Source organism: Mirounga leonina, unplaced genomic scaffold (assembly GCF_011800145.1).
Source record: "Mirounga leonina isolate KUSES-001 unplaced genomic scaffold, KU_Mleo_1.0 Mir_94, whole genome shotgun sequence".
In the NCBI taxonomy this organism is placed as follows: Eukaryota; Metazoa; Chordata; class Mammalia; order Carnivora; family Phocidae; genus Mirounga; species Mirounga leonina.
The window spans coordinates 41,208,374-41,226,717 of record NW_023270855.1 but is presented as its reverse complement, the minus strand read 5'-3'; the positions used below and the strand labels follow the sequence as shown (position 1 = coordinate 41,226,717).

At 45.1% G+C, this 18,344-nt stretch overlaps 1 protein-coding gene across 3 annotated transcripts in view; it reads right to left on the bottom strand.

Moving 5' to 3' along the window:
* The window catches only part of USP4 (ubiquitin specific peptidase 4), a 52,864-nt gene extending 35,145 nt beyond the window's left edge, over positions 1–17,719 (bottom strand). For 2 of the 3 annotated variants that reach the window (XM_034998201.1, XM_034998202.1), the window contains exons 1-6: positions 17,579–17,718; positions 14,344–14,471; positions 8,797–8,927; positions 7,505–7,631; positions 6,339–6,484; positions 6,149–6,210 (exon numbers count right to left, since the gene is read on the bottom strand). In XM_034998201.1, the coding sequence (XP_034854092.1) occupies positions 6,149–6,210; positions 6,339–6,484; positions 7,505–7,631; positions 8,797–8,927; positions 14,344–14,471; positions 17,579–17,679 (695 nt within the window). In that variant the 5' untranslated portion in view covers positions 17,680–17,718. Of the gene's footprint in view, positions 1–6,148; positions 6,211–6,338; positions 6,485–7,504; positions 7,632–8,796; positions 8,928–14,343; positions 14,472–17,578 lie in introns of all 3 variants that reach the window. The other variant, XM_034998203.1, reaches the window with a different exon arrangement.
* Between the last annotated feature and the right edge of the window lie 625 nt (positions 17,720–18,344).

Sequence of the window (18,344 nt, the reverse complement as noted above, 5' to 3'; positions counted from 1 at the left end):
CCACTGAGAATGATATTCCCTGTGGGCTTTTCGTAGATGGCTTTTATGATATTGAGGTATGTTCCCTCTATCTCTACACCATGAAGAGTTTAAATTAAGAAAGGATGCTGTACTTTGTCAAATACTTTTTCTGCATCTATTTAGTGATCATATAGTTCTTATCCTTTCTTTTGTTAGTACAGTATATCACAATGATTACTTTGTGGATGTTGAACCACCCTTGAAGCCCAAGAATAAATCCCACTTGGTCATGATGAATAATCCTTTTAATGTACTACTGGATCCTATTGTCTAGTCTCTTGGTGAGAATTCTGGCATCCATGTTCATCAGGAATATTGGTCTGTAATTCTCCTTTTTCTTTTTCTTTTTTTTTTTTAAAGATTTTATTTATTTATTTGAGAGAGAGGATGAGAGGAGAGAGAGAGCACATGAGAGGGGGGAGGGTCAGAGGGAGAAGCAGACTCCCTGCTGAGCAGGGAGCCCGATGCGGGACTCGATCCCGGAACTCCAGGATCATGACCTGAGCCGAAGGCAGTCGCTTAACCAACTGAGCCACCCAGGCGCCCTGTAATTCTCCTTTTTGATGGGGTATTTGTCTGGTTTTGGGATCAAGGTAATGCTGGCCTCATAGAAAGAGTTTGGAAGTTTTCCTTCCACTTCTATTTTTTGAAACAGCTTCAGAAGAACAGGCATTATTTCTTCTTTAAATGTTTGGCAGAATTCCCCTGGGAAGCCATCTGGCCCTGGAATCTTGTCTGTTGGGAGATTTTTGATTACCCCTTCAATTTCCTTGGGGGTTATGGGTCTGTTCAGATGTTCTATTTCTTCCTGGTTCAGTTTTGGTAGTTTATACCTCTCTAGGAATGCATCCATTTCTTCCAGACTGCCTACTTTTTGTTGGTATACTGTTGCTCATAACATGTTCCCTTAGTGTTGGTTGTGATCTCTCCTCTTTCATTCATGACTTTATTTATTTGGGTCCTTTCTCTTTTCTTTTTGATAAGTCTGGCCAGGGGTTTATCAATCTAATTCTTTCGAAGAACCAGCTCCTAGTTTCTTTCATCTGTTCTACTGTTCTTTTGGTTTCTATTTTGTTGATTTATGCTCTAATCTTTATTGATTCTCTTCTCCTGCTGGGTTTAGGCTTTACTTGCTGTTCTTTCTCCAACTCCCTTAGCTGTTAAGTTTAGGTTGTATATTTGACACCCTTCTTGTTTCTTGAGAAAGGCTTGTATTGCCATATACTTCTGTCTTAGGACCACCTTTGCTGCATCCCAAAGGTTTTGAAAAGTCGTATTTTCATTTGTTTCCATTAATTTTTTAAATTCTTCTTTAAATTTCCTGATTGACCCATTCATTCTTTAGTAGGATGTTCTTTAAGCTCCATGTATTTGAGTTCTTTACAAATGTCCTCTTGTGAGAGTTTAAGTTTCAAAGCGTTGTGGTCTGAAAATATGCGGGGAATGATCCCAATTTTTGGTACCGGTTGAGACCTGATTTGTGACCCAGTATGTGATCTCTTCTGGAGAAAGTTCCATGTGCACTCGAGAAGAATGTGTATTCTAGTTGCTTTAGGATGGAATGCTTTGAATGTTATCTGTGAAGTCCATCTGGTCCAGTGTGTCATTCAAAGCCCTTGTTTCTTTGTTGATCTTCTGCTTAGATTCTGTCCATTTCAGTGAGGGGGGTGTTAAAGTCCCCTACTATCTTGTATTATTATCAATGTATTTAATCTTGTTATTAATTGGTTTATATAACTGGCTGTTTCCATGTTAGGGGCATAAATATTTACAACCGTTAGATCTTCTTGTTGGATAGACCCTTTAATTATGACATACTGTCCTTCCTCATCATTACAGTCTTTGGTTTAAAATCTAATTTGTCTGATATAAGTATTACTACCTGAGCTTTCTTTTGATGTCCATTAGCATGATAAGTGGTTTTCCACCCCCTCACTTTCAATCTGGAGGGGTCTTTGGGTCTAAAATGAGTCTTCTGCAGACAGCATATTGATGGGTCTTGCTTTTTTATCCAATCTGATACCCTGTGTCTTTTGATTGGGGTATTTAGCTCATTTAAGTTCAGAGTTAACTACTGAAAGATATGAATTTTGTGCCCTTGTATTGCCTATAGTCACTGTTTCTGTATATTGTCTCTGTTCCTTTCTGGTCTATGTCACTTAAAAGATCCCCTTTAATATTTCTTGCAGGGCTGATTTAGTGATCACAAATTCTTTTAGTTTCTGTTAGTCCTGGAAGCTTTTTGTCTCTCCTTCTATTTTGAATGACAGCCTTGCTGGATAAAGTATTCTTGGCTGCATATTTTTCTTATTTAGCACCCTGAATATATATACCATGCCAGTTCTTTCTGGCCTGCCAGGTCTCTGTGGGTAGGTTTGCTGCCAGTCTAATATTTCTACCCTTGTAGGTTACAGACCTCTTGTCCCGAGCTGCTTTCAGGATTTTCTCTTTGTCTCTGAGAGTTGTAAGCTTCACTATTATATGTCGAGGTGTTGACCTATTTTTATTGATTCTGAGGGGGGTTCTCTGTGCCTCCTGGACTTGAATGCCTGCTTCCTTCCCCAAATTAGGGAAGTTCTCCACTATAATTTGCTCCAATATACCTTCTGCCCCCCTCTCTCTTTCCTCTTCTTCTGGGATCCCAATTATTCTAATATTGTGTTGCTTCATGGTATCACTTATTTCTCGATTTCTCCTTTTGTGATCCAGTAGCTGTTTATCTTTTTTCTCGGCTTCCTTATTCTCCATCATTTTGTCTTCAGTATCACTAATTCTTTCTTCTGCCACGTTTATCCTAGCAGCTAGAGCCTCCATTTTTGATTTCATCCCATTAATAGCCTTTTTGATTTCGACTTGGTTAGATCTTAGTTCTTTTATTTCTCCAGAAAGGGATTCTCTAGAGTCTTCTATGCTTTTTTTAAGCCCAGCTAGTATCCTTATAATCGTTATTCTGAACTCTAGTTCCGACATCTTACTTATGTCCATACTGATTAGGTCCCTGTCAGTCAGTACCGCCTCTTGTTCTCTTTTTTGAGGTGAGTTTTTCCGTCTTGTTATTCTGTGCAGAGAAGAATAGATGAACGAGAGAACAAAATACTAAAATGGCAATAACAGCCCCAGAGAAACACCCACTAAACAAATCAGAAGAGACCCGAACCCGAAAATAAATAAGTAAATAAATAAAAATTTTAAAAAGAGAGAGAGAATATAATCAGACAAGGTGAACAGAACAGAGCAATACACTGGGTCCTGTGTGTATTTTGGTCTGTTACAAAACTAAATCCCAAAACTAAAGAAAAAAAAACTAATTTATGTACAAAAATCAACTTAAATACAATGAACAGATAGAATGTAACTGTAAAAATGAAAAACACAAAAGAAAAAAACAAAAAACAAAAAAAGAAAGAGTATAAACAGACATGTGAACAGAACAGAGCTATACACTATATCCTGGGTGTATTTTAGTCTGTCTGTTAGAAGAAACGACATCCCAAAATTGTAAAAAAAAGAAAAACTTGTGTACACACACACACACACACACTGAAAGGACAGAATATAACTGCAGAGATGAAAATTCAAAAACACTTAAAAAAAAAAAGAATATAATCAGATAGGTGAACAGAACAGAGCAATACACTAGAATCTGGGTGTATTTTGGTCTGTTAGAAGAAACTGCATCCGAAAACTGTAAAAATGAAAATTAAGAAAGACTTAAAAAAAAAAAAAGTTAATAAAATAAGAAATTGGTTGAAAAGGAAAGAGAAAAAAATTAAAATTAAGACTAAAGAATGAGAAAAAAAAATAAACATGAATTCTATACACTATTCTCCCCTAGTTCTGGAGTTTTGCAGTTCTCTATGATGGGTAAACATGGTCTTAGCTGGATATTCTTGCTGATCTTCTGGGGAGGGGCCTGTTGCACTGATTCTCAAGTGTCTTTGCCGGGGCGGAGTTGCACTGCCCTTGCCAAGGGGCTAGGCTAAGCAAGCGGCTCCGGATAGCTCTACGTGGCTTTTGTTCCCTGAAGGCTTCCTGCGCAGCTTTAGAGGATGAGAATGAAAATAGCAGCCTCCCAATCTCTGGCCCCGGAGTGAAGAGCTCAGAGCCCCACTCCTCTGTGTGCCCTTAGGAAAAAGCAGTTAAACATTCCTGTCTCCCAGGTCTCCAGCTGCACTCTGTGATCACCCGGCCTGTGACCAAGCATTTCTATCTCAGGCACGCGACCCTGCTTCGAGGCTCCAGAAGGGGTGGGTCTTGCCGTGGTTCTGCCGCTTGCTGGGCCCCTGCTTGGAGAACGGTTGCCCAACTGTGCCACAGTCTGCAGTTTATGGCAAAACCAAGCTGAAAGCCCACTCAAGGGCTCATTGATAACAGCCGGCTTCCCTACGCCGATGCCTGGGAACTCTGCAACACTCAGGCACCCTGGTCTTTCTTTGACCCCGAGGATCCTGAGACCACACCGTCCCATCTAGGATTCTGCCCCTCTTTGCCACCTGAGCGCCTTTCAGGCAGGGAAGTCCCTCACCAGAGCAGACCTCTAAAAGTTCTGATTTTGCACTCAGCTGCTATATCACCTTCCAGTGCCACCTGCCGGAGCTTCCCATATATCGCCTCGGATTCACTTCTCCATACCCCCTACCTTGCAGAAAGTGGTCACTTTTCTATTTGTAGAACTGCAGCAATTCTTTTTTTTTTTTTTAATCATTGATTTTAAAGATTTTATTTATTTATTTAACAGAGAAAGATACAGTGAGAGAGGGAACACAAGCAGGGGGAGCGGGAGAGGGAGAAGAAGGCTTCCTGCAGAGCAGGGAGCCCGATCGGGGGATCGATCCCAGCACCCTGGGATCACGACCCGAGCCGAAGGCAGATGCCTAATGACTGAGCCACCCAGGCGCCCCAAATTGCAGCAATTCTTTTCTTAGATCCTGGCTGAGTTCACTGGTGTTCAGAATGATTTGATTACTATCTAGCTGAATTCCTGGGACCTAGTCCTCCGCCATCTTGTAAAGTTGCCCAGTGAAGTCTTTGCACATATCATCACTTAAGACACTGCTTCTGTCCTCACATCTCCTGACTCTCCTGCCTCACCTGTTCACCCTGTGATTACACTGGGCCCATCCAGATAATCCAGGATAATCTCCCCATGTCAAGACCCTTAATCACATCTTAATCACTTTGCCATGTAACCTAACATATTCATAGGTTCTGGGGATTAGGACTTGGACACGGAGGGGGCATTATTCTGCATACCATAGCTATATGTCATCTTGTCAGGAACTGGTGACCAGAGTTTCCAAAACTTGAGTCTACAGCTAGGCTTCAGGTTATCTGTAAAATCCTTGAGATTATTGGCAAAATGTTCTATCTTCTGATGTGTTTCTCAAGAGAGAGCCTATAACTTTTGTGATTCTCAAAAGAGCTATGTAAGAGCCCATCACTATCAGTCACTGTCCAAGACCTGACTGAAAGAAGACAGCAAAGACCAACACTATCCCCATAACTATCAGAACACAACACAAATTCCCCCACCTTATACCGTAAGAAAAACTCATTACTTCTTCTGTCCCCTTCTCAGGATATGCACAATTCCACACCGCACACAAACCTCTCCTGAGATAGAGGTGCCTGGGGTCCCAGTTTAAAGGCAGAATAATCCCCCCAGTATGCAAAAAGGGCAACAGTGACTAACAGGCCTGTGGGTAAAAAGTGAGGTGGGATCAAACTTGAAGTCATACAGGACCCCATTTCTGAGCCCTCTTCTTTTCCAGCCAAGCTTCTAATTACAGGTGGAGAAAATAAAAGCCCTTGGCAAAAACAAAGCTGCCTCTTGGCAGAGCAGCTTTCCCAGATCTGGGCCCTTTCTCTTCCTTCTCTTATTCTCAAGAAGGAGAGGCTCACCACCGTGTTCACCCACTCTGATAGCTTTCCTCACATGGCTGCCCAGCATGCTGCTTACCAAAGGCCAGTATTACAGACTTTGGATATGAAATAGACTCCGGATATGAAATGGAACGCTTCTTCATCTGACCCTGAAAAATTTTACTTAGCACAAGTAAATGCCTTAGGAAATAGTGTCTCTCTTACACCTGTGTGCCCAGCCACAAGGGAGAAAAAGGTCACTTACTTTGACTGTAAGGTCTGCCTCGGCCATGTGCCATCTTCATTTTGGGGCTCAATTACTAGCACCTGAGTGAAAGGGGAAACCAAATAAGGAATATGCAAAGCATCTCACTGGTGACGAGCTCAGAACCAGAAGATATCTGGCCACACACCCTGGCAGAGCTGCCTGCTGGGCATGGCCTGAGCCCTCCTACCTGACCCTGGTAGAGCCCAGCATCCTGGACAGTGTTGTCTAGTTTGCTCAGCTGCTCATAGGTGTTGCTCATGTATTTGTTCCATAGTCGTGTTTCACGCTCAGCAGGGATATTGAAGAGCTTCCGCATCTCCTTCTCAATGGTTGCTAGAGACAGGCAGAAAGATCACTCAGGATTTCCTCGAGATGCAAGGCTAAAAAGAGCTGTAGCAAGCTAATGCTCATCCTCCTTCCTGTTCGGATGGTCAGTCACAGAGTGCTTTGGACCAAAAGTTCTGACTGACAGCCCCTCGGTTTTTAAGGCCAAATGTCTCCCATGGGAATCCTCTTGCACTCACACACTAGAAACTTTCCCTGTGCTTCTCCTTCTTTAATGAGGTGGGTCCCATTTATAGCACACAAGCAACACAGAAAGGTGAGAAAACTTATCTTTGAAGTTAAGGTAAATGTGATTTCAAATACCAGCCCTGCCACTTGTTTTTTTTTTTTTAAAGATTTTATTTATTTATTTGAGAGAGAGCATGAGACAGAGAGAGCGAGCATGGGAGGGGGGAGGATCAGAGGGAGAAGCAGACTCCCTGCTGAGCAGGGAGTCCGATGCGGGACTCGATCCCGGGACTCCCAGGATCATGACCTGAGCTGAAGGCAGTCGCTTAACCAACTGAGCCACCCAGGCGCCCCTACCACTTGTTTTTTTTAAAGATTTTATTTATTTATTTGACAGAGAGATAGAGAGCACAAGTAGGCAGAGAGGCAGGCAGAGGGAGAGGGAGAAGCAGACTCTCCACTGAGCAGGGAGCCCGACGTGGGGCTCGATCCCAGGACCCTGGGATCATGACCTGAGTCGAAAGCAGCCGCTTAACCGACTGAGCCACCCAGGCGCCCCCCATGCCACTTTCTAACAGAGATTTTTTAATAAGTTACTGTAACCTCTCTGAATCTGCATTTCCTCATCTTTATCACCATTATCACCGCATGTCAGGGATCATGCCCAGTGTTCTATAAAACATGATTCCCAGGCTTAGCAAGAGCCAGGTCAGGACCAGCACCTACAACCTGAGTCTATGTGGGTAACAGTTCTGGAGGGGGTGTCCGGCTTCGCACCCATCAGCCACAATGCTCTGCACTCTCCCTCCGGATAAGCAGGACCCCAGCCCAGCTACTCACCAATGGTGTCTGCCTTGCTGAAATGGCAACTCAGCACGTTGGTGGGGTCACTATTCTCACAGAGCTTCAGTTCCAGCAAATACACCTCCACCTTGCAGTGCTTGACAAACAGGCCATGCTCCACCACCTGCAAACAAGAGGCACAGGTGAAGGAGCAGGGGTTCCACACCAGGCAGTCTTGGAAACAATAGGTTTCATTAGTGGTAAGAGGCAGAATCCACACAATAATCATTTTCCCTAAGTGATCAGGGGATCAGGACAGATTTTTAAAGCCACCAGCAACTGTCTAAGAGTTGAAAATCTTTCTCCCCTTCATGAGGGAGAGCACCCGGATGGAGCCAGAGCTAGCTACAACACTGCCCAAAGGGAAGCCACTGTTCATCTCTAAATCAGGATCATGAGGTTTCCCTTGCAGGGTTTGTCGAATGAAAGGACTAGAGAACGTAGCTAAATCCCTGTGGTAGCAGAACACTTACCATATGGCAACACTGTGGGCATGAGGGGACATCTGCAGGAGACTGGCACACTCCCAACTTTTTGATCCCTAACCCCTCTCAGGGGCCCAGGTTTCCAGCTGGAGAAAGAAGGTCGTTCTGGCCCCAAACAATGACTCTTACTTAGAAGCATGGCCTCAGGACTGCAGATCTTTCCTACTCTGAGAAGGGAAACTACATACCAGGGAGAGTGAGAAATTTACCCAATGTCTACCTATTAGCAAGCATGTGATGTCCCCTCTGGTAGGACAAGCAAATGACTGTGAGAGTCAGGGTGGATGGTCTTCTCCTAAGTCCCATCTACCAGAGGGGTAAAGAATCTGGGTTTCGATCGTATGGCCCGCTTTCCCTCAGGAGGCTATTCTTCTTTGGCGTATGAACACCTGCTTTTTCAGATATTCAACAGTGTGGCCAAAGACTCATAAGCATAGAGGAAAAAGCAGTCTCAGAGAAGTTGTAAGATAAACAAGCAGTACATTACTGTATGTCCATATGACCCCAAGTAAACTCTCTCTCATAGAGCCTTCCAGAAAGTGCTCTCATGGCACTGCTGGATACATCCCAAGCCACTGGGCAGCTCTGATGTTTGGAGGCCACTCACTGTAACATCTCAGGTGAGCAACCTCACTCACCACCACTCACGACCACAATTCCCTAAAGAGAACCAGAAACAAGGCCTCAAACACCTCTATTCGACCACTTAGGTACATCCAGTAGCCGAGAAAACCAACACCAGTCAGTGTCCCCAGGGAGCACTCGCAGACACTGACCGGCAACTGCGACAATTCGTGTACTCACTTTTCTGACAATGGGCTGCTGGCCTTCTACACAGCCATACCAGTTTAGTAATTTATTCCAGGCCTCTGTTGGGACCAATACATAGTCCAATTCATCAATTAAATGTTCTTTCAAGGTCTGACTCTCAGGATCTGAAAAAAGAAAACAGCTCATAACTCACTGCTCTTCTCCCCAGAAATATTTGTTTTACAGGATTCTTATGTACTTTTCAGAAATAAGAAAATTATTTATAGGAACAAGTACAAAATTCCAAAATTCTGTCACTGGCCATAACACAGAGCAGACCTGACAACTGTCTTCAGCCACGCCTTCAAAGGAACGTGTATTTCTTCTATAATGAAATGGAGTAGGGAGAATAAAAAACTCCAATTTACATTTTCAACATGCTTCCAGATTCCACAATGAAAACTGTTAATTACGAATATTTAACATAATATTCTGCTTAGTGAAACTTCATTGAGGTCAAGTATCTTCTGAAAGGTTTACTAAAAAGCAACAAACCCATCATTGAAGTTAACTTTATTTTACCAAGAGTCATTCAATATTCTTAGTTTTCCAGTCCAAGTCAAAACCCAGCTGGACAACCCCTTATGGAGGGGGAATGTCTTTAACACCCTAACATGCTAAACATCCACCTCACACCTACCACAGGCAGGCAACATGACTAGGAGTCAGAAGCGGACATCCACAATCAGAAACACACCCTCAACTGACGACCAAGGAACTGGATCAAGGGAACGCTGATCACCTCCCATCAACAGAGCCTCTCTGTGCCCAGCAACACCCAGTCCTGCTGTAGTGGGTACAAAAGTACCCACAATGGTGCAACTCATCTGTAACTCAAGGCATATGATGGGTTTTTTTTTTAAAGATTTTATTTATTTATTTGACAGAGAGAGAGAGAATGAGCACAAGCAGGGGGAGTGGCAGGCAGAGGCAGAGGGAGAAGCAGCTCCCCACAGAGAAGGGGGAGCCCGATGTGGGACTCAATCCCAGGACTCCAGGATCATGACCTGAGCCGAAGGCAGTCGCTTAACCAACTGAGCCACCCAGGCGCCCAAGGCATATAATGTTAAAAACAAAAACCAAAACCATAAGCAGCGTTCATAAAGTGACTGCGGCTTCCCATCACCCACACCCCCCTTCACCCCCACACCAGTTTATACCCTATCCCATCAGCTCTTCTGTCCTTCCTTATATCAAGTTTCAGATCTGATCCACCTCTGCTTTTTTCATTTCCAGGGAGAATAGGAAAGGAATTAAATAGCAGCGAAGGACAGGAATACCAAGGTGAGATGGGTGAACGGATAAACATGATAGGATATATACCTACAGCGGAATATTATTCAGCCTTCAAATGGAAGGGAATTCTGACACATGCTGCAAGGATGAACCCAAGAATATTATACTAAATAAAATAATGCAGTCACAGAAAAACAAATACTTAACGACTTCACTTAAATGAGGTATCTGGAGTAGTCAGATTCAAACACAGAAAGTAGAATGGTGGGCGCCTGGGTGGCTCAGTTGGTTAAGCGACTGCCTTCGGCTCAGGTCATGATCCTGGAGTCCCTGGATCGAGTCCCGCATCGGGCTCCCTGCTCTGCAGGGAGTCTGCTTCTCCCTCTGACCCTGCTCTCTCTCATTCTCTCTCTCAAATAAATAAATAAAATCTTAAAAAATAAATAAATAAATAAATAAAATAAAAATAAAAAAGAAAGTAGAATGGTGGCTGCCAGGGGCTCGGAGAAAAGGAGATTGGGAGTTATTGTTTAACGGGTGGGGGGGTTTCAGTTTTGCAAGGCAAAAAAGTTCTGGAGATTGGTTGCAAAACAATGTGAATATACTTAATACTATTGAACTATACACTTACAAATGGTCGAGATGATAAACTTTGTTATGTATATTTTACCATAGTTAAAAAAAAAAAAAAAGATGGATCCTCCTCATTGGTGAGCCAACCACTTTCCACAGCAGCTCTGGCATGATTATTAACACTGACAGAGCAGGCCTTTTCTGTTGAGCAAGAGAAGGATGATCCACTGGTATCGATCTGCTTGAGACAAAAGCTTCCCCCCCCAAATTGACACTTTTCTCTGATTTACAAATTAAACTTTTCTGAATTATAAATTAAACCTTTCTCTGATTTATAAATTGAAACTCATAGAAGTTATTCACTTCTTGTCTTACTCAGGGAGATACATTTCTGCCTTTCTAACACTAAGCACTACGCAGATCTGGCTATACACACTGTGCCGAGCAGCCGCCAGAAACCTTTAAACGTGGGAAAGGAACACACCGCTTTCAGCATCACCAACCCCAAGTACATCATTTCCATGGGGCATTTTCCCCTCTAAGGCTCTGTGATGATTTTCGCACACATCCCTCTTACACACTCAGTGCAAATGCAGGAAACATGACTGGAATTCCCAATTCAGTTTACTATTTTCACTTGAAACAGGATCACTCTAAAGGCATCATGCTCAAAATCACACAGAGGTTTGGGGCACCTGGGTGGCTCAGTCGTTGGGCGTCTGCCTTCGGCTCAGGTCATGATCCCAGGGTCCTGGGATTGAGCCCCACGTCGGGCTCCCTGCTCTGCGGGGGGCCTGCTTCTCCCTCTCCCACTCCCCCTGCTTGTGTTCCTTCTCTCGCTGTGTCTCTCTGTCAAATAAATAAATAAAATCTTAAAAAAAAAAAAAATTAAAAAAAAAATCACACAGAGGCTTGGGAATTAGGATTTAGTCTCTGCAAATTTCTTCCACAGAGGCAAATAAAGGGGAAAAATGAAGCACTGCTTGGCCTAAGCACAGGGATTTCATCTGATATACAGTAGAGGCAGAGGTGGAAAAAAGAAAAGGTGCTCTGCAGACAACGTAAGGAAGGATATGCTAGAGCCCATCCTTCCCACACTTTCAAGAGCCCCATCCAGCCACTACCATGTCCGTAGGTGAAAGGCAGCCTGACTGGGACTGACAGGTGACTGACAGCCTGGGAACTGAGGGGGTGACCCTCATTCACCAGAGATAGGTCATTCCTGTACCGTCAATGTTCTAAGCAGGGTCTGAACAGAATGTACTTCTCACCTCCTAAGCACATAGCAAATGTTTCAACGAAAAGCCAGATGACATTAAATTGGGAGACCATGGAAGAAATGCTTGCCCTTAGCTGAAGGTCACGCAAAATGATTTCACAGAGCCCCTCTAGCCCTAGGATTCTCATCATTAGTATTCTTAAAAGCATTAAGAGGGCACCTGGGTGGCTCAGTTGGTTAGGCGACTGCCTTCGGCTCAGGTCATGATCCTGGAGTCCTGGGATCGAGTCCCGCATCAGGCTACCTGCTCAGCAGGGAATCTGCTTCTCCCTCTCCCGCTCCCCCCTCTTGTGCTCTTTCTCTCTCTCACTCTCTCTCTCAAATAAATGGGTAAAATCTTTGGAAAAGGAAAAAAAAAAAAAAAGCATTAAGAAATCTTCTATTTAGGGGCACCTGGGTGGCTCAGTCGGTTAAGTGTCTGCCTTCAGCTCAGGTCATGATCCCAGGGTCCTGGGATCAAGCCCCACATGGGGCTCCCTGCTCGGCGGGAAGCCTGCTTCTCCCTTTCCCACTCCCCCTGCTTGTGTTCCTTCTCTTGCTGTGTCTCTGTCAAATAAATAAATAAAAATCTTAAAAAAAAAAAAAAGGGGGGGCGCCTGGGTGGCTCAGTCGTTAAGTGTCTGCCTTCAGCTCAGGTCAGGATCCCAGGGTCCTGGGATCAAGCCCCATATCGGGCTCTCTGCTCCACGGGGAGCCTGCTTCTCCCTCTCCCAATCCCCCTGCTTGTGATCCTGCTCTCACTGTGTCTCTCTCTGTCAAATAAATAAATAAAATCTTAAAAAAAATAAAAAAAATAAAAAAAAAAAAAAGAGGGGCACCTGGCTGACTCAGTCAGTACAGCATGCAACTCCTGATCTTGGTGCTGTGAGTTTGAGCCCCACATCGGGGTTAGAGATTACTAAAGAAAAAAAAAAAAGGTAGGGGGAGGAAAAGTGCAAACACACTGCTGTGCTCCCTTATGCCAACTTCATGGTGTGATGCCACCATCTGACCTACATCAGGAAACAAAGCACATGAATTATTATGTCACTTGACCTCCCCTAAAACAAGTCTGAGCTGAAGCACTGCCCATTTTTAAAAAACACGCAGGTTAGGGGCGCCTGGGTGGCTCAGTTGTTAAGCATCTGCCTTCTGCTCAGGTCGTGATCCCAGGATCCTGGGATCGATCCCCGCATTGGGCTCCCTGCTCGGCAGGAAGCCTGCTTCTCCCTCTCCCTCTCCCCCTGCTTGTGTTCCTTCTCTATCTCTCTCTGTCAAATAAATAAATAAAATTTTTCGGGCGCCTGGGTGGCTCAGTTGGTTAAGCGACTGCCTTCGGCTCAGGTCATGATCCTGGAGTCCCGGGATCGAGTCCCACATCGGGCTCCCTGCTCAGCAGGGCATCTGCTTCTCCTTCTGACCCTCCTCCCTCTCCTGCTCTCTGTCTCTCATTCTCTCTCTCAAATAAATAAATAAAATCTTAAAAAAAAAATAAAAAAAAAAAAATTTTTTTTTTTAAATAAATAAATAATGAAAATAAAAAACACCCAGGTTAATGAGAGACGATGGACTCTGAAAAACAAACTGAGGCTTCTAGAGGGGAGGGGGGTGGGAGGATGGGTTAGCCTGGTGATGGGTATTAAAGAGGGCACGTTCTGCATGGAGCACTGGGTGCTATACACAAACAATGAATCATGGAACACTACGTCAAAAACTAATGATGTAATGTATGGTGATTTACATAACAATAAAAATTGGAGAAAAAAAAACCCACCCAGGTTAGTGTTAAGTACTTGGATCAAGCCTCATACATGTCTGCCTTCCTACTGCTCTGGTTTTGGACATAATCAACAGATCACTCTCATCTTGCTTGCAAGGGAGTCTAAAGCTTAGCAGAACACAGCCTGGGAAAGGTCAACTGTCATATCTATGCATCTACAGGTACAAGCCCAGCTCTGGTATGTCATGCATCATTTTTTCAATCACTTCTTCCAATGGGAGCTGACTGTGATAACTCTACCTTCCATCTCTCCTCACACACTCCTATGACAAAGAACCATCATAGGAATGCTTGATGGATGTAAACAGGTCTGCAATTTGTTCCACTGCAATGGTAACACAGAAAATTCTGGTGCCCAAATTTCAGATTCCAGATGCAATTTCAAAATAATATCCTATTTCTTTCCATTCCACATGCGAGTCTAAAATCTGACATCTCGAACAAAACTATTTTGCAAAAAGAAAAATACTAGAAGCATGCTCTTGTGTGAAGCACTTAGTTTAGGGAAAAAGTAGCTTTAGTCCTCCCTGACGGTCTTACAAAGATGTCTGCTATAGATGCAAATCAAGGACACTTGTTTCTACCCCATCACAGCAGGAAAGTCAGGTTCACAATATCCCTGTTACCAATAAACACGACCTCAGGTCACTGCCTAGGTGGGTATTTCAGTTAGAAAAGCAATGGGATACTATACCTGAAAAGAGTCCGGAGTTATCTATTGGGCCAGGAAATAGATTGTGTTCACCCACATTGTACATATCCCAGCTGTCGAAACCCACATACTTCTTCCACTGCTTGAACCACCGGCTGTCAATAAGATACCTAGAGACAGATAAAAATTTACTATACCAGAAAAACTGAGGTTCTAAGTTTTTGCAGTTGCTCCTTTAATTTTTTTTATGATCTTTCCACCTGGGGAACACACACTCCCCATTCAAAAACACATTCTCAAGAAAAAGAGCAGGACTAGGCCTCAGATGGCACAGACAGACTGGCCCAAGACAGGGGTCCACTAAGTGAAATGACTGTTGAAAGAATGAATAGAGGCACCTGGCTGGTTCAGTCAATCTGGAGTGTGTGTGCAACTCTTGATCTTAGGGTCATGAGTTCAAGCCCCATGTTGGGCATAGAGCTTACTTAAAAATAAATATTTTTATTAAAATACAACAACAACAACAACAAAAGACAGGTGCCTGGGTGGCGCAGTTGGTGTCCAGCTCTTGATTTCAGCTCAGGTCGTGAGATCAAGCCCCATGTCGGGCTCCTTGCTCAGTGTGTGGAGTCTGCTTGAGATTTTCTCTCTCTCTCTCTCTCTCTCTGCCTCTCCCCCCACTCACACACTCTCACTAAATAAAATCTTTAAATTAAAAAAAAAAAAGAACGAGGGGTGCCCAGGTGGCTCAGTTAAGCATCTGATTCTTGGTATCAGCTCAGGTCCTGATCTCAGGGTTGTGAGTTTAAGCCCCACATTGGGCTCTACACTGGGCATGGAACCTACTTAAAAAAAAAAAAAAAAGAATGAATAGATAAAAGGAAATGATTGGCTTCAAAATGCTTATTTAAGTGAAGTCCTCCTATGAGTAAAATCTTGTTTGCCAAGGAGCAAGTCATTAATTTCATAATGATCTTTAAAGAGGTCCTTGTTGGGGCACCTGGGTGGCTCAGATGGTTGGGTATCTGCCTTCAGCTTGGGTCATGGTCTCCAGGTCCTGGGATCGAGCCCTCCATCGGGCTCCTAGCTCAGTGGGGAGTCTGCTTCTCCCTCTCCCTCTGCCTCTCCCCCTGCTTGTGCTCTCTGTCTCTCTCTCAAATGAATAAATAAAATCTTAAAAAAAAAAAATTAAAAATTGTACATATCCCAGCTGTCGAGACCCACATACTTCTTTATTAAGAAGTACTGGGCACCTGGGTGGCTCAGTTGGTTAAGCGACTGCCTTCGGCTCAGGTCATGATCCTGGAGTCCCGGGATCGAGTCCCGCATCGGGCTCCCTGCTCGGCAGGGAGCCTGCTTCTCCCTCTGACCCTCCCCCCTCTCATGTGTTCTCTCTCTCTCATTCTCTCTCTCTCAAATAAATAAATAAAATCTTTAAAAAAAAAAAAAAAAAAGAGGTCCTTGTCCAGAACAGCAAGTTTGGTTATACTGCTTGACATGAAAAGCATTAAACTAATTCTCTTTCTGAAAATGGGAAAATAACACCATACAATTCAGGTTTCCTTTGAGTACCAAAGAAGACATTTTAAAAACGTGTGCTTGGGGCGCCTCAGTGGAGTCTCCCTTCGGCTCAGGTCATGATCTCAGGGTCCTGGGATCGAGCCCCACATTGGGCTCCCTGCTCAGCGGGAAGCCTGCTTCTCCCTCTCCCACTCCCCCTGCTTGTGTTCCCTCTCTCATTGTGTCTCTATCAAATAAATAAATAAAATATTTAAAAAAAATAAAAACGTGTGCTTAAAATAAAAAGTACACACACACATATAATAGTGTCTAGGTATGGTACTATACATACGTAATAGTCTCTAGTCTCTAATTATTGATCTGGTTATATTTTAAAAGTACCACTATGAAAAAATAAAAAAATATAAGTATCACTCAATTAAGACAGAAGAAGTAAATCTCTGTGGAGAAAAAAAGCACAATTATATCAGTGAGTCCTTTAAGTTGTTCCTGTTGTTGTTTTTAAGATTTTACCTATTCATTTGAGAGAGAGAGTGGGAGAGAGAGAGTGAGAGAGCACAAGCCGGGGAGAGGGAGAGGGAGAAGCAGGCTCCCCGCTGAGCAGGGAGCCCGATGCGGGGCTCGATCCCAGGACCCTGGGATCATGACCTGAGCCGAAGGCAGATGCTTAATGACTGAGCCACCCAAAACAAACCTCAGCAATCAGGCAGCTTCCCAGAGGCCACGAGGATTCATAAATACATCCAAATCTTTAAAATGCTCTTTTCCCTCCAAACACTTTTAGTGTGTGATCTTAGTCTATCTCAAACTTCCTCTGGTTCTGCTGAATATTCTTCGTATGTGACCCCTATGCAAGGTAACTTCTGCTTCCCCTGCCTCTCACAGCTTGGCCAGCTGTACAGCCCTATCAGAACTCCTCCTAATCCCAATGCTTCCCTTCCCTGGTCAATTCCTCTGTTACCTAAGTGGCATTATCAACACCACCATAATTTCTTAAAGATGGATGTTCAATCATATTCGATGCAAAGCCAAGCCCTAGGTTTCTACTCTCACATGATAATACCACCCAGGAATCTCCTCACTAGTGAAGTATTGTCCCTTCTACTAAACAATTTATTAAGAAACCTCCTATCTCCGACTTGCTTTTCTAAACCTTGGACTTTTAATCTTTTCATCTAGGCTCTAAGCTATCCTCCTCTCCCACTCCGAAATATTGCTGCCACAATTATTTTTGACATCTGCCACCAAAATAACCTGGGGCTCTCAAACATTTGTTCAACTTCTGACCTTGACATCTGTTCCGCAGTTTACAAGTTACAAAAGTATCTACTTCTCATCTTCTCCTCAACCCATAAGGTGGGGGTGCCAAATATTGCTACCCGGGTTTTAACAGTAAGGCACCAGGGTCTGGGAGGTGTGGTCGCCTTCGCTCAAGGTCACACAGCGAGTCCTCGAAAGTAAAAGGCTCTTCCCATCCAGAAGGTCCCCGTAAGCACTCCCCTATTCCCCCTCCTGCAGCCCTTGCCCCCACCGGATCCGCCCTCTGGGGCTCCGAATGGGCCAGGACAACCCCCACACTTTCCCCGAGGTGATTCTGTGGTCCCTCTCCTGAGAGGCACGGGCCAGGACACCCTCTCAGGGTCACTCACACCGCCCCGGCCCGGCCCCTACCCAAGCCGGGAAAGAGGGGTCCGGCCTGAGGGCCAAAGCCCCTGCCCCTGGGCCTGGGCGGCGGAAACGCGGGTCCGGTGCTCACCACTGCGCCCCACGTTGGAGCGTGGTCCTCATCAAGGCCCCGAGCTCGGATTTCTGAGTCTCCGCATCCGGCCGCTCACGGCAGCCTCCACCTTCCGCCATCTCGTCCACGGCCCCGGCCCAGCCGGCCCGGACATCCGCCTCGCGCACGGCGTGGTGTGGGCCGCGCCCACGCACGGACGCAAGCACGCACGCGCGCCCGCGCGCTCCCAAGCCCCACCTCGCGCTGCGGCCTCGAACGCCCTCCCTCCCGCCTTTGCTTTTCCTCCCCACCTCTCACGCATCGTCCCTCTCCCACGGGTGCGCCGCGGAGCCAGGAGGGGGCCGGAAGAGGAGGTGGGCGCTGGCAAACTAGCCGCCTCTTCCTCCCGCCCTGCGGGTGGAGCCGCGGCGTGGTTGTTCCGCGTCCCTTTCTCTGTCTAGCCCTGCCATCTCTAGGGCCCTGACCGCAGGCCCCTCGACCCCTCGGGCAACCCGTCCAGGCCGGCGGTGTTAGCCTGCTCTTAGATAAACCCAGGGCCAGGTACGAGAAGCCCAGGAAGTAGCTTTTCTTGTTTTGAGCTGGAGACCTTAGGCCAGTCGTTAGCCGCCCAAACCTGAGATCGGGGTGCCTGCCCTGGAGGCCCTACAGGGATTTTGGGGACTGCCGGGTGCACCAGCGCGTTGGGACCGGGACTCGATGGTGCGGTCTAGTCATTAACACTCCTCTCAAACAGTCTAGACGCCAGAATCAGCCCACGACAGAATTCCCCAAGCCCTCCACACTG